At 34.8% G+C, this 14,547-nt stretch overlaps 2 protein-coding genes across 2 annotated transcripts; both read right to left on the bottom strand.

The window, feature by feature from the left end:
- Positions 1-8,304: 8,304 nt before the first annotated feature.
- On the bottom strand, positions 8,305-9,243 carry LOC133038444 (uncharacterized). The gene is made up of 2 exons (XM_061116605.1): positions 8,986-9,243; positions 8,305-8,787 (listed from the first exon to the last, which is right to left on the bottom strand). The coding sequence occupies exons 1-2, from the start codon at positions 9,241-9,243 to the stop codon at positions 8,305-8,307; spliced, it is 741 nt and encodes a 246-aa protein (XP_060972588.1).
- Positions 9,244-9,264: 21 nt separating this feature from the next.
- On the bottom strand, positions 9,265-9,663 carry LOC133038445 (uncharacterized mitochondrial protein AtMg00310-like). The gene has a single exon (XM_061116606.1). It carries the CDS (start codon positions 9,661-9,663, stop codon positions 9,265-9,267), a length of 399 nt encoding a protein of 132 aa, XP_060972589.1.
- Positions 9,664-14,547: the final 4,884 nt, after the last annotated feature.

Consider the following 14,547-nt stretch of genomic DNA (forward strand, 5'->3'; position numbering starts at 1 on the left):
TCTCTCTCTCTCTCTCTCTCTCTCTCTCTCTCTCTCTCTCTCTCTCTCTCTCTCTCTCTCTCTCTCTCTCTCTCTCTCTCTCTCTCAGCTTGCAACTTGTGAGCTGGTGCTATGGAAAAAACAAGGTCCAAGACTCAAGGAAGACTGAAACCTAAGACAAAGAAGAGAAAGAATCAAGGGCCTGATTTAACTTCAAATGTGCACAAAATGAAATCCATATGGATGAAGTGTTAGTGGTTGATCCCATACAGTTTTCTGAGGATGAAAAAAGTATTGAAGATGCTGAAAGAGCTATTTTTGAGAACAAAGTCACTGTGACTCGATCGATGCAGGAGGAGCCTTGCGATAAGATTGGAAACTTCTTGCAATCTACACAGCAATGTGAGGACAGAGTGTTGGAAGGTAATTCTAAATCTATTCCTGCAATACTTAGATTTGATATCGTTAAGAAGAACCTTGCTAGCTCATTTAAGAAAGAACGTACAGAGGTCAATGGTAAAGGTTTGCTTTCAGGACATATAAGATGAGGTTTCTTATTGGACACCTTCCATTGTCTGCTATGTTTTGGGAGCTAATCCTCCCCTATCCATTTTAGATGGTTTTGCTAGGAAGATTTGTGGGGATAAGGTAGACAAAGTGAGATTGTTGGCCTATGGAATTTTCATAATTAGGTTTGAATCTATTGAATCTCATGATGAGATACTGAATTGTGGTTTCATTTTCTTCAATAAAAGGCCTATTATAATGCAAGATTGGGATCCAAACACTAATTTTAGGAAAGGGGATGTTAGATCAGTTCCTACATGGGCTCACTTGGATGACCTAGAGCTGAAATATTGGGGGGGGGGGGGGAAGTCAGTGTTTAAGATAATAGGTCAGGTTGGAGATCCTTTAATGGTGGACTCATTCACTAAGGAAAGGGAAAAATTGAGTTTCCCCCGAGTCTTGATCAAAGTCTCACTACAATAACATTTACCTGAGAAAATATAGTTTGAGGATGAAAATGGTATTGATACCCCTGCTCTAGTTTCTTGTGAATGGAAGCCTACAGTTTGTGCTCATTGTTCTGGTTTAGGACATGAAACAAAAGAATGTAGGAAAAAAAAGGAAATAAGAAGCATGAATGGGTCATTAAAGAAGATGGTAGGAACAAGCAAGCTAAGGTTACTGCAGATGCAGTTGGTTTTATTCCAGTTGTGAAAAAAGTGTGGAAGATGAAAGACAAAGGTATTCAAGAGAGCATGAATTTAGTAAATGCTTTCAATCTCTTACTAATACTGAACAGATTACTGGTGAGCAGCAGGATTGTCCGAGCAACAGAGTACAAACCAATTGGAGTAGAAGACAAAGGCAGGGTCCATTGCTCTTAATAGTAGAATACCAACAAAATTAGTTTCTGCCAGTGACTTATAAGATTCGGAGGCCAACATTAAGATGAAGGAGATTGGGAATACTAGAGGAGGGGGAGTACTTCCTCTTCCCAATGGATAGAATGTTAAGTTAGAATGCCAGAGGGATTAACCAAATCCAAAAATAGTCTTTAATTAAGCAATTTATTGCTCAAAAAAACTTTAGGTTTGGTTGGTTTCCTTGAGACAAGAGTCAAGGCTCGAAAACTTGGAGCCTTGTATAGTAATATGTTTGCGGGATGGTGCTTTAACTCAAATAATGCTTGGCATAGGGGGTTAGAATCATAGTAGCTTGGAATCCAACAAGCTTCAATGTCACTATCCTAAAATGCTAAAGCCAAATTATTCATCTACATATCAGCACACTAGACTTGAAGAATGATTTCTTTGTCACATTTGTATACGGATTCAATGATAAAGAAGGGAGAAGAGAACTTTGGAAGAGTTACAAGAATTGGCTATGAAAGAGCCATGGATAGTATGTGGGGATTTTAATAAAATCATGGCAAAAGAAGAAAGAGTTGGTAATAGAGCTCAGCTTATTTACTCCATGAAATTTGTTCGATGTGTGGAAAGTTGTCAATTAGAAGATGTCAAATTCAGTGGGAGTTTCTTTACTTGGAACAACAAACAATAAGGAGAAGATAGAATTTACTCAAAGATTGATCAGGTTCTAGCTAATAAATAACGGCTATCCAAATATGTTCAACTATTCTTACAGATTATCAAAGCATCCAATTAGGGCATAAACCTTTTAAATATTTCAATTTGTTAATATCTTTTCCACAATAACATTAGAAGGTAACACATGCCTGGCAGCAGGAGGTTAAATGCACCAAAATGTATCAATTAGTCTCAAAATTGAAGGCACTTAAACCTGTCTTCAGAGATATCAATAAGAAAGGTTTTGGTGATATTATAGTAGGGAACAATCAGGCAACATAAGGTTTAATAGAATTTCAACAAAGACTGCATAATGATTCCCTCAATCAGGAGCTACAGAGATTGGAAAGCGAGGCCCGTAATAAATATGCTTTTACTCATAAAGCCTTCTGTTCATTTATGCAACAAAAAGTGAAAGTGACTTGGATTAAAGAAGGAGATGTCAACTCATCCTTCTTCAATTCAAGCATCCGAGAGAGAACACAAAATCGAATTTATTCGATTAAAAATGCTGCTGGAACTAGAATGGAAGATCCAAATGCAGTCACTAATGCATTTCTAGAATACTATAAGAAATTCCTGGGGACTCAAATGGAAGAAAGAAAATTGGTGATAAGAGCTATAGTTAGGAAAGGGCCCTTGCTATCTGAGCAGCAAGCTCAAAACCTCCTGGAAGATTACACTAAGGAGGAGATAAAACAGGTCATGTTTAATTACTATCCCAGGAACCAAAGCACCAGGCCCAGATGGTTATAGTAGCTAGCTCATTCTTCCAAGATAATTGGGAATTGATTGGAGAGGAAGTTAGTGAAGCTATACAATCTTTTTACATACGGGAAAGCTACTCAAAGAAATCAACTCCACAGTGCTTACACTTATTCCAAAAACTATGTTTCCAAACATTGTAAGTGAATTTTTCCTTAATGCGTGTTGTAATGTGATTTAAAAAGTTGCTACAAAAGTCACATGTTCTTGTTTGAAGCATATCCTACCTGAGTTAGTGGCACAGAATCAAGGAGGGTTTATAAAAGGCTGATTTATTGCACACAACATAATGATTTGCCAGGATTTAGTGAGACACTATGGTAGGAAATTAGCAAAGCCTAACTGTATGATCAAACTTGATCTTTAGAAAGCTTATGATACCATAAAGTCGGGATTCATCGAAGCGATGCTTCAAGTATTCAACTTCCTAGTAGATTTTATAAAGTTAATCACGACTTGTATTCAAACTCCTAGATACTCGATAATGTTAAATGACACTATGCAAGGTTTCTTTGAGGCCAAGAGGGGATTGAGGCTAGGAGATCCCATGTCCCCTCTACTCTTTGTATTGGGGATGGAATATCTCACCAGAATTCTACAAAAGATTGGCCTTAAACAAGATTTTGGGTATCATGACAGATGTGAAGACTTAAGACTAAACTACTTAAGCTTTGCAGATGGTGTCCTTTTATTCTGTAAAGGTGACTTTAGAAGTATCTACTATATTCTACAAGGCCTCAAACTATTCTCAGATACTTCAGATTTAAAGCGAAACAAAATAAAGTTAACAATTGATTGTAGTTGAATAGATGAAAGGAAATGTCAACGAATCATACATGTGTCTGGATTCAGCAGGAGTGAGGTTCTATTCAAGTATCTCAATATTCCAATTTGTGCAAGGAAAAACTCAGAAACAAAATGTAAAGCTCTTGCTGAGATAATGATTGGTAGAGTCAGAGCATGGAGCACCAGAAACCTCTCTTTTGCAGGGCGAGTAGTCTTAATCAACTCGGTTCTAATGGAAATTCATACTTACTGGAGTCAAATTATAATTTTACCAAAGAGGATCATTAGAGAAATAGAAAGTATTTGCCAAGCTTTTTTATGGAAAGGTCAAGCTACAGCCTCTGGTCCAGAAGCATTGGCTTGGAGCATACTTTTCCAATCTAAAACCACTGGGGGAATTGGATTCAGGGACACTGCAACATAGAACACAACAACCATGATGAAATATGTTTGGGCCATAGCTTCAAAAAAAGATAGCTTATGGCTCAGATGGATCAACAACGTCTATTTAAAAGAAGGGGATTGGTGGCAATTCAAAGCTACTGCTTAGAGTAGCTGGTACCGGAGGAAAATTATGGAAATCAAAAACAAAGTTGGCCATCTTATGAACCTAACACAATTCATAGCTCTAAAGTATCAAATTTCCACTGGTTACAAGCTACTCCAACCCAATGTAGACAAGGTAAGATGGTGTAAAGAAGTGTGGTGTTGTTATAGCTTACCTAAACACTGCTTCATTATGTGGATTATTGTTCAAAATAGGCTAAAAACAAAAGAGAGACTTTATCGTGTCAATATAACTAATAACTCCACATGTGTCTTGTGTGGCAGACATGAGGAAACGATTCAACACCTATTTTTTGAGTGTGAATCACTCGAGATTGTTTACACCAGGTGAAAACATGGCTGCAATGGAAAGCTTGTACAGGCTCAATGCATAAACTGCTACGGTAAATTACAAAAGCAAAAATAGGGAAGTTGAAGAAGCAGGTTTTTTCAGCAGCTTTAGCTTGTCTACTTTACCATGTTTGGATGACAAAAAATGAAAAAATATGGCTAGTAAAAGATCAATTGGTAGACCAGCTAGTACACAGAATTAAGGTGGTGACAAAAGATAGAATAGCTTGTGTTCTATCTAAAGAGATAACCAAGGCAGAGTCAGTGTGGTTTGAGGCATTGTAAAAAGAAAGGAGAAGAGTTTGTTTATTCTGCAAAATTACATGTATAGAAAGTGTTTTGAGGCTAATTATATAGTCTCTTTAGTTTGTGAAGTTTATTTTTGGTGCAGTGAAATTCTTCTGGTTCATAAAAAAAAAAAAACACATGTCCTTCTCGAAAATGTTGATCAAACAATAACATATGAATTCCTTTTAATATCAATCACAAAAAAATTTAATTGTAGATATTTTGCCGGGACTATAAGCATGCAAAGGCTAGTAAATCAAAAATATTTTGTTCGGGTATGTCTTCAAATGATGTTCAATTCATTATAGATAACTCTAGGTTTTTTCGGAGCTTACTCCCTTTCAGATATTTGGCCATCCCTATATGCGCTTGCAGAATCTCAAAATCTAATAGTAACTCTATTATTGAGAAAATTGTAGCTAGAATTAGAGTTTGGAGTTCTCCTCATATTTCTTATGCTGTCATGCGTGTTTTAATTAATTATGTACTACTGACCATACACACATATTGGGCACAATTGATGATTTTACCTAAGTATATACTGGGGAAAATTAATAGCATTTGCAGGACCTTTTTGTGGAAAGGCTAGGGGATTTCAATTCCTCTAATCCAGGGCAGATATCTTGACAATTTATTTGTAAATTGAAGAGTAATGGTGTTCTTGGCTTTAGACTTATTGAACATTGAAATGTTGGTGTCTAAGTAAGTACGTTTTGGATATTACCACCAAAGAAGATAACATGTGGATGCACTGGGTTCACTCGGTCTACATTAAATAACACGATTGGTGGAGCTATGAGGCTCCAGAAAGTTCCAGTTGGTACTAAAGGAAAATAGTTGGGACTAATGAGCTAATTTAGAACAAAATGACTATGAATGGGTTCATTAATATGAACTTTAAAATTTCTCTGATGTGTTCCATGTTGGGAATTATTTTACCAGGATCTTAGATCTACTCACAAGTATGTTTATTAACATCCTAAATATGAACTTTCTAAAACGATAAAATAAACACATATAAAGTTAAGAAAACCTTACATTGATGCAGCGGAATAAATGTCTCCTTCCACTCAGATCTCTAACCCTTGATTCCTTTCTGTAGCAGAGTATAATCAAGATCTGAGCCCGAATCTCCTTCTTCTTCAAGCTTTGATCCTTCACAGTCTTCCAATCTATGATTGAGTTACTGCTTACTGTGTGTGGGCACTTACTCTTTCACTAGGGTCACGAAAAAGATGAAGGAAAAGAGGGAGAGAGGTTTCGGCCAAGGTAGAGAGTGAGGGAAGGCTCAGTTTTTCTGAAGAGAGAAATTTCTGTCAGAAAGGCTTATGAAAACTTGTGTTTTGACTGAGCCATCACTTTCTATTTATAGGCAACTTACTAGGTTTAAATTTAGAATTATTTGGCATTAAAATAATAAAATAATAATTTGAAAAATCCTTTTAAATGGCCGGCCATAGGTGTTGTAATGGGCCCCACTTAATTTTGCAATTTTATCAAATTTTATCTCTATTTTCTCAAAAATGCCAATTTTCCAATTCTAACCTTTTAAATGCCAAAACTAATTATTTAATAATTAAAATACATTATTAAATAATATTGTCATTTAATTTAATTATTAATTAGACATATAAAGTCCATTAATAAATAAATAAACCCAGAAAACTCTTTTCCTTACAATTTCACCCCTGAATAGTGAAAATTCATAAAATCAGACATAGTCTAACTTTAGAATTATAATTGATCAATCACGAATCAATTAATGAGTCTTATAAGCAGAATGTTCTCAACTAGAATGGGGACCATGGATCTATATGCTGAGCTTCCAATAAGTGAACCAAATTTACCAAGTAAATTCCTACTTATTAATTCTTCGTTGAATCCACTCTTAGAACTTAGAATTGCACTCTCAGACTTATATAGAGCATATTGTATGTTTCACGATACCAATATACTATCTCATTTAACCATTGTTGTAATCTTATTGTGATTTAAAGATCCTCTATATAGATGATTTACATCGAGATGGGATTTCTTTACCGTTCTCACCCCTCAATGTATTTTGCCCCTTAAAACACTTAGCTACCTGTAAATGGTGTTTAATGATCTAATAATTAGTCAGTTAAACAAGAGCTCATCCATTTACTTCTATTTGCTAAGCTCGAAGGGAATCATCACTTAACTTCTATACACCAGTAGAAGCTATAGATTCCATATTTATGTTCAGCACTCCCACTCAATCATACTATCATGTTCCCAAAATATACGTATCACCCTGAGCCAAAAGTAGGCTTAACTAATAAATCAAAGAACATGAATAGCACTCCTGAGTTGAGCCCAAGCATATCAGGATTTAGATTCTTTTTAATCTTAAGATCAACTACTGATATTGACTTGGAAAGATATGTATAACGGTAAGTTTGTAATATCTTAACTTAGTTGCAATATCGGTCCAGTCCAATGTATACTCCATACATTCGAAACTAGTATACTTTGCTAATGTCCTGGAAAGAACATAACACTTACTCCAAGTGTAAGTACACATCATCGCTGATTATCACATTAGTGTAAATCCAATAACACTGATGAAACAGGGACCAAAACTTTTGATTCATATGATCACAATCACATTCCACTGTGTTGACGATACTGTAATTGTGAATAAACATATGATCTGGATTTAACTGATTTTGTGTGTATGAATGTAATAAACATATTAAACATATTAAACCATTAGCATGTAAAATTCATGCAAACATCAATCACTTCAAATTTCTTATATTGATAACTAATCAGATTGTAAAGAGTTTTATTTAGGGCATAAAACCTAACATTCCAAGCTTCGACCGAGACAAAGAGAGCAAAGGAAAGGGAAATCTTTCATTTGGGATAGGATGAGTATTCCCAAGCATAAATTCATCACTTCGATGGCTTGTTGGCAAAGACCTCAGACAAGGGATCACTTATTCAAGATTGGTTTCATTACTGCTATCAATTGTAGTCTTTTCTGTGATGAGATTATGGAGTCGCATCAACACCTCTTTTTTGAACGTAAGTATAGTAAAGAAATTCGGATTGAGGTATGTAATTGGGCAGGTATGAATGCTTTGAAAAATTATCTGGTTCATTCTTTTATCTGGATTCGTAAGTGCTGGAAGATAATGTGTTGAGGAGAGATCTATATTACTATTTTGAATGCATTGGTCTATAATATTTGGGAGGCAAGAAATAATGCTCTATGGAATAGCTGGTGTATACTGTCAATTTTATTGTAAGTAGAATCAAGAGAGAAATTTATTTAACAAGAACGTTCATCCATTACAATAGATAATAAATCTGAAGGAGCATTAAGCTCACTAAAGATACAACCTGACAGAAAACAAGACTTTCTCGCAACGCAGTGCGCGGCCTTGTTTGCAGATCGCTTAACAAAAGAAATTAACACATTATTCAAAGAAGAGATCATCAGACGACAATCTTGTACTATCATTCCAAATTAGGATGGCATTTGAACCTCTCCATTAATAGCTTGCACCACTACTAATGAATCAGTTTCAATTTCAACATCAGAAAGATTATGATTCTTAATCCAACTTAGCGCCTCTTTGACCCCAATAACTTCATCAATTTTCGGAGTCACCACACCAACTTTACTAGTTGACACAGCTTCAACTAGATGACCGGCCTGATCCCTAATGACTATTCCCACACCAAAACAATTTTCAGCTTCAAAAATGGCGCCATCAACATTGATCTTGTATTTGTGCACAATCGGTTTCCTCCAATGCTCCAGATCCTTACTATAATTCACATTAAGTAAAGGCTCTGATTTTTGTTTTTGAGCATTTCTCCAACTAACAAGATTAGTTCTAGCCAATTTAACCACATCTAAAGCTTTAGTACTTTTATTGTTCCAAAGAATATCATTTCGGGCCAACCATATCCGCCACGCTACCATTGCAGCCTCTTCAACTACATCCTGCTAGTTTTTAGTCAATAAGTCCCCAAAGCAGCTTGAAAAATCAGTTGCCGCCTCCCCTACATAACCCGCCATCGATATATTCCAACAAGATCTTGCAAATCCACAATGTAATAATACATGTGAAATGGATTTAACCTCAACATTACATAATGGACAAGTTAAATCCACATGAACATGTTTAGTTGTGTGTTGTACCTTTGTTGGAAGACATCCCGACATAGCACGCCACACCAAATGCTGCACCTTTGCTGGAACTTGCAGCTGCCACAAATTCTGCCAGCATGTTTCTGCACCAGTAACCGGCCAAGCTCCACTTTGTTGCTGCAGCATTTTATAAGCACTACTAACCGAATACAACCCAGATTTTTCCTCAGACCAAAACCAAGAATCCGTATTAGCACAATCACTGAATTGGATGGATAAGATGCGCCTGCTTTCTTCCTCAGAGAACATATCAAGCACCAGCTCCTCATCTCAAACTCTTTCCTCAATTTGCATCAAACTATCCACAGTTCTACCAGCTAGATTTGGATGATAGGTTGTAATAAAGTTAGTTCCAGCCCCTGGTAACTGCGGCTCATCCAAAATCATAGTGGATTTCCCATCCCCAATAGCTTTCCTAGCCCCCATCCTAACCAAGCTTTTAGCCTCCCATAAGCTTCTCCAAATAAAACTAGGATTCAGACCCAACTCAGCACTAAAAAAACTCCCATTCGAGTAGTATCTGGCTTTATAAATCTTTGCCACGAGAGAATTATCATTGGTGACTAACCTCCACCCTTGTTTTCCCAAGAAAGCCATGTTGTAGTCCCTTAAGTTACGAAATCCAAGCCCCCCAACATCCTTGTGCCGACTCAACCTTTGCCAACTCATCCAACTCACTCCCTTTGTACTAGAGTTAGATTGAGATTTTCACCAGATTTTCTACATTAATCCTTCAAGATGAGAGAAAATTTCTTTTGTAAGAAGAAATACACTCATAGCAAAACTAGGCAAAGCTTGGGCAACAGACTTCAATAAAATCTCTTTCCCAGCTTTTGAAAGGAATCTAGTTTCCCATCCATTGATTTTCTTTTTCATTTTTTTCCTTCAGGAATCCCAGGATGGCATTCTTACTTCTCCCCATAGTGCACGGTAGACCAAGATAAGTGCTGTGTTCGGAAGCTGCTACCATACCCAAAAGCCTACAAACTTGATCACGGACTACTACATTGGTGTTGTTGCTGAAGAACACAGATGACTTATTGAGATTGACTTTCTGTCCAGAAGCTTGTTCATAGCTAGCAAGTAGGTTAAGCACATTGGTAGCTTCGAAGTTATTAGCTTTGCAATAAACATAGCTATCATCTGCAAACAACATATGCGATATAATAGGAGCTCCTCTAGCCACACGACAACAAGTTATCCACCTTTTTTGCACAAATCGATTGACTAATGAAGAGAATCCCTCGACACAAATGAGAAAGAGATAAGGCGACAATGGGTCACCTTGACGAATCTCTCTACTTGGTGTAATCGGCCCCTTTACATGACTACCATGAGTAATCCTATACTTAACCGTGGAAACACAATGCATTATCAATGAAACAATTTTCTGATTGAATCCCATATGTAGCATCATTTGTTCACGAAAAACCCACTCCACTCTATCGTATGCCTTACTGAGATCAAGTTTTAGAGCCATATACCCCTCCTTTCCCATCCTCTTTCGTTTAAGATAGTGCATTATCTCAAACGAGATCATGATGTTATCAGAAATTAATCTACCCGACAAGAACGCACTTTGATTTTCAGATACGACCGAAGGTAAAATTCCTTTAATTTTATTTGCTAGAACTTTAGAAATTACCTTATATAAGACATTGCAAAGCGAGATCGGTCTGAGGTCACTCATAGACTCAGGATGTTTCTTTTTAGGAACAAGCACAATGTTAGTTTCATTTAACTCAGTACAAAAGGATCCTGAATCAATGAAAGCTTTAACTTGGTTGATAACATCACTACTCACCACATGCCAGAACTTTTGAAAAAATCCCGGGGTCATACCATCGGGGCCAGGTGATTTATCCGGGTGCATTTGAAACAGAGCCTTTTTTACTTCTTCTTCTGTAATCGGCAATAGGAGACAATTATTCTGCTCATCCGAAACCACCTGAGGAATAGAGTTTACCACTTCTCTGCAATCAGTCGAAATTTATTTGAGGCTCATTTTATAAGAGAGATAGCTTGTATAGAGGATATTAATTTGTTAAAGGATATGGGCATAATCATGTAGATTTTGCCTAAAATTGTACATGTTGTAAAAAAAAAATTCGGACAGTAATACAACTTTCCTTATTTATAAAAAAAATTAATTATGACAAAAAAAGTAAAATTCTGTGATTAAAATTAATCACAAAAAATATATTTGCTGAAATTAAATTTTATTTAAGTATGCAATTGCATAATTTAGTAATATTATACTTTTTCTAGATATCATCAGTTTAAAATCCTTCTCTCTTTATATAAATATATATATATTTAAATACAATAATTTTTATTATTATATATTATATATTTTATAATTTATTTTATATCAATTATTACAACTTGTAATTGTAAAGATATAATATTTTAATAAGTGAAAAAAATATTATTAATTATTTTCTGACTAGCTGTGTGAATTGTTTTTTTCTCTTTACCATTATGTATAAATTGAATGCTATTTTTTTTTTCTTTTAGGGCTCGTTTGGAACGCCGTATTAGGTCGTATTGTATTGTATTGTATTATATTGAATTGGATTATATGTCATATTTTTATATAATACTATGTTAAACTTTAATTTATACTAAAATATTATATATTTAGGTGTCCATAAAAGTTAATACCACATATAGTTTTACATAAAAATATTGTATAAAATACAATTCAATATAATACAATACAATACAATACGACCTAATACGGCGTTCCAAACGAGCCTTTAATGGAAAAGATTGCACATTTCATTAAAAAATAAATATCAATTGTTATAGGATAAATATTTAAAAAAGTGTTGGCAAGCATATACTTAAATACATTCTCTCAACATGGTGGTTTCACACCTCTCCTCACAAAGAGGAGGTCCTAAGTTTGAATATCCCTTCTACAATATATATATAAAAAAAAAAACGTGTTCCCCTAACGAAATTATAATAGAATTTACTAGTGTATGGACTACACCACTCCCAACTGATAAAATAGCATAGCACAAGAATGATCACCAACAACATCTAATAAGTTCTACATCAAAAATAATATTACCATATACATAATATTAGAAATGGAATTCAATATCCAAGAAACGACATAGTAGCATCACACTTCACAGTATTATTATGAGAAAAGTAGTGTAAATTATTAGAACTTTTTCACATAGTTAATAAGTTTTGACAAAATGAGAGAATATCCTAGTGTGTGTAAAATAGAAAGAGTCTCACATGGAATATGAGCCGTTATTTACAAGGGTATATAAAGTGCAAACTTTTGCACTTGGAATAGAGCCCCGAGAGTTATCTAGTTTTGAGCAAATGAGTGAGGACACACACACTTGACCCACAACATACTTGCACACGCCGTCTATCCGACAGACCGTACGTGCTGGCTCGAGTTGGCTTGTGTGGTGTGACACTTTATTTTTTACAAAAAATTTATTTAATAAAATAATTTTTTTATTATTTTATTTATTTGGAAACATGTTTAATTATAATTGAATACTTAGTCGTATCAGTTTTACAAGGTGAAGTGAATGTGATTCTTTGTATGGAGATCACTAGGTCTGAAAAGAGAATTTTTTTGGATCAATCTCAATACATTGAGAAGATCTTAAAGAGATATAATTACTTTAATTGTAAATTTGCATATATACTATGATCCCAGTGTAAAATTATTTAAGAACATTGGTGATGGTATAAGACAATCCGAATATGGGAGTATCATTGGCAGTCTTTAGTATACCACTAATTGTACTAAACTCGACATTATCTATGTCGTGAGACTATTATCCAGGCCGGTTTACTAGTAGACCTAGTGTAAAGCATGAGATAATAACAAGTTATGAAGTGATAAAATTGAGATCATGCTATAATTATTTGAAAAGAGAGAAGCATGAATTCGTGAAGCGATTTAAGATTGAGTTAATAGAAGCTCTTAATGAGTTCTATATGTAAATGTGGGAGTGGGACCGCTTCCTATTAAATTTTGGCAAAATTTTTAGAGCATTCACTATACTAGGATAGACGTGCATTGCCATCAACGAACAGGCTTTTGACTATACACCCTTGAAAAGGTTGTTGCATTATACGATGTTAGAGATAGAGTTAAAGGCTATGGGTCACTCTAGTAAAATCTAAATCGTATTTACCACGCAGAGATTCAAGTCGAAGAGTACATTTGTTTATGCTCAATCTTATTGTTAAATGATACTGTTAGATTGAAATATGTTTTAAAAATTCTAGTGGGGGATTGTGGAACTTTTTCACAAAGTTAATAAATTTTGACAAAATAAGAGTGTCCTAGTATGTGTGAAAAGACAAAGTCCCATGGGATATCAGCCCTTGTTTACAAGGGTATATATAAAGTGAAATTGGCACTTGGGATAGGGACCCAAGGGGTATCCATTTTTGTACGAATTGGTGAAGACACACACACACTTGATTCACCACACGCGCGCACTGTCCATTTGTGTCAGAAAGACCGTGCCGACCCGAGTTGGCCAGTTTGGTTTGATACCTTATTTTGAACAGAAAATTTATTTAGTAAAAGAATTATTTTTTATTTTATTGTTTTATTTATTTGGCAACGTGTTTAATTAAATCTTAATACTTAATTATATTAGTTTTATGGGACACGTTCCGTAACAACCTCCTCCATAATTTAGAAAATATTCTTCTTCCCGTTATATTTTCTCAATCCATTCATCTATATAATACGATTGAACTGATTGGAGGAACACATCTTTTTATAAAGAAAAAACTGACACCGTTTTCACTACAAAAAATTTCATCTGCGATATCATATTGTGAGGGTGTATTTGACGGTTTTCTACAGTGCATTAGGGATTCGATACAGTTTATGACTGTGTTGTTTTATCTTGGGGTTGATCGGAAATTTCCGACTGTTACACATTTCTCGACAGTGCCACAAACGTCTTAAAGAGAGCGACAATTCAACCCAAAAATTTTATTTGATAATATCATTTTTCCTTTATTTTCAATAGCAGTCTCAACAACAATGTAAACTATATATGAAATATTTTTGAATTCAATCCCAATGAAAAACAACTATGCACAGAACATGAGTAGCAGCTCCCGTGGGACCTATAGATCAAGGGCCATATTTTACATGCCTCGATCAACGTTCATTGCTAAACTTCCAATATTTCCACAACCAGAGATATATAATATCAATTTTACTACAAGTTACGACACACATGTATTTTTGTATATATAAAAGTCACTTATAATTAATATCCATAAATGAAAATGATCAATACCATATGACGATATCATATATGATATATCAATCGGACATATAAATAATTTTATACACATAAATATAAGCATAGGTGGTGGATGTGTAATTCCGAACGTTTCAACTGTTCTATATATTATCAAGTAATATATATACAGAATATATAGATATAATTATATTTTTTTTTTATTTAAGCGTTTATATATTACAATCATATTTTATTTGGGACTCGAACCTAAGACCTCCAAGACACACACACCTACCTA

This window comes from Cannabis sativa, chromosome 5, assembly GCF_029168945.1.
Source record: "Cannabis sativa cultivar Pink pepper isolate KNU-18-1 chromosome 5, ASM2916894v1, whole genome shotgun sequence".
NCBI lineage: Eukaryota > Viridiplantae > Streptophyta > Magnoliopsida > Rosales > Cannabaceae > Cannabis > Cannabis sativa.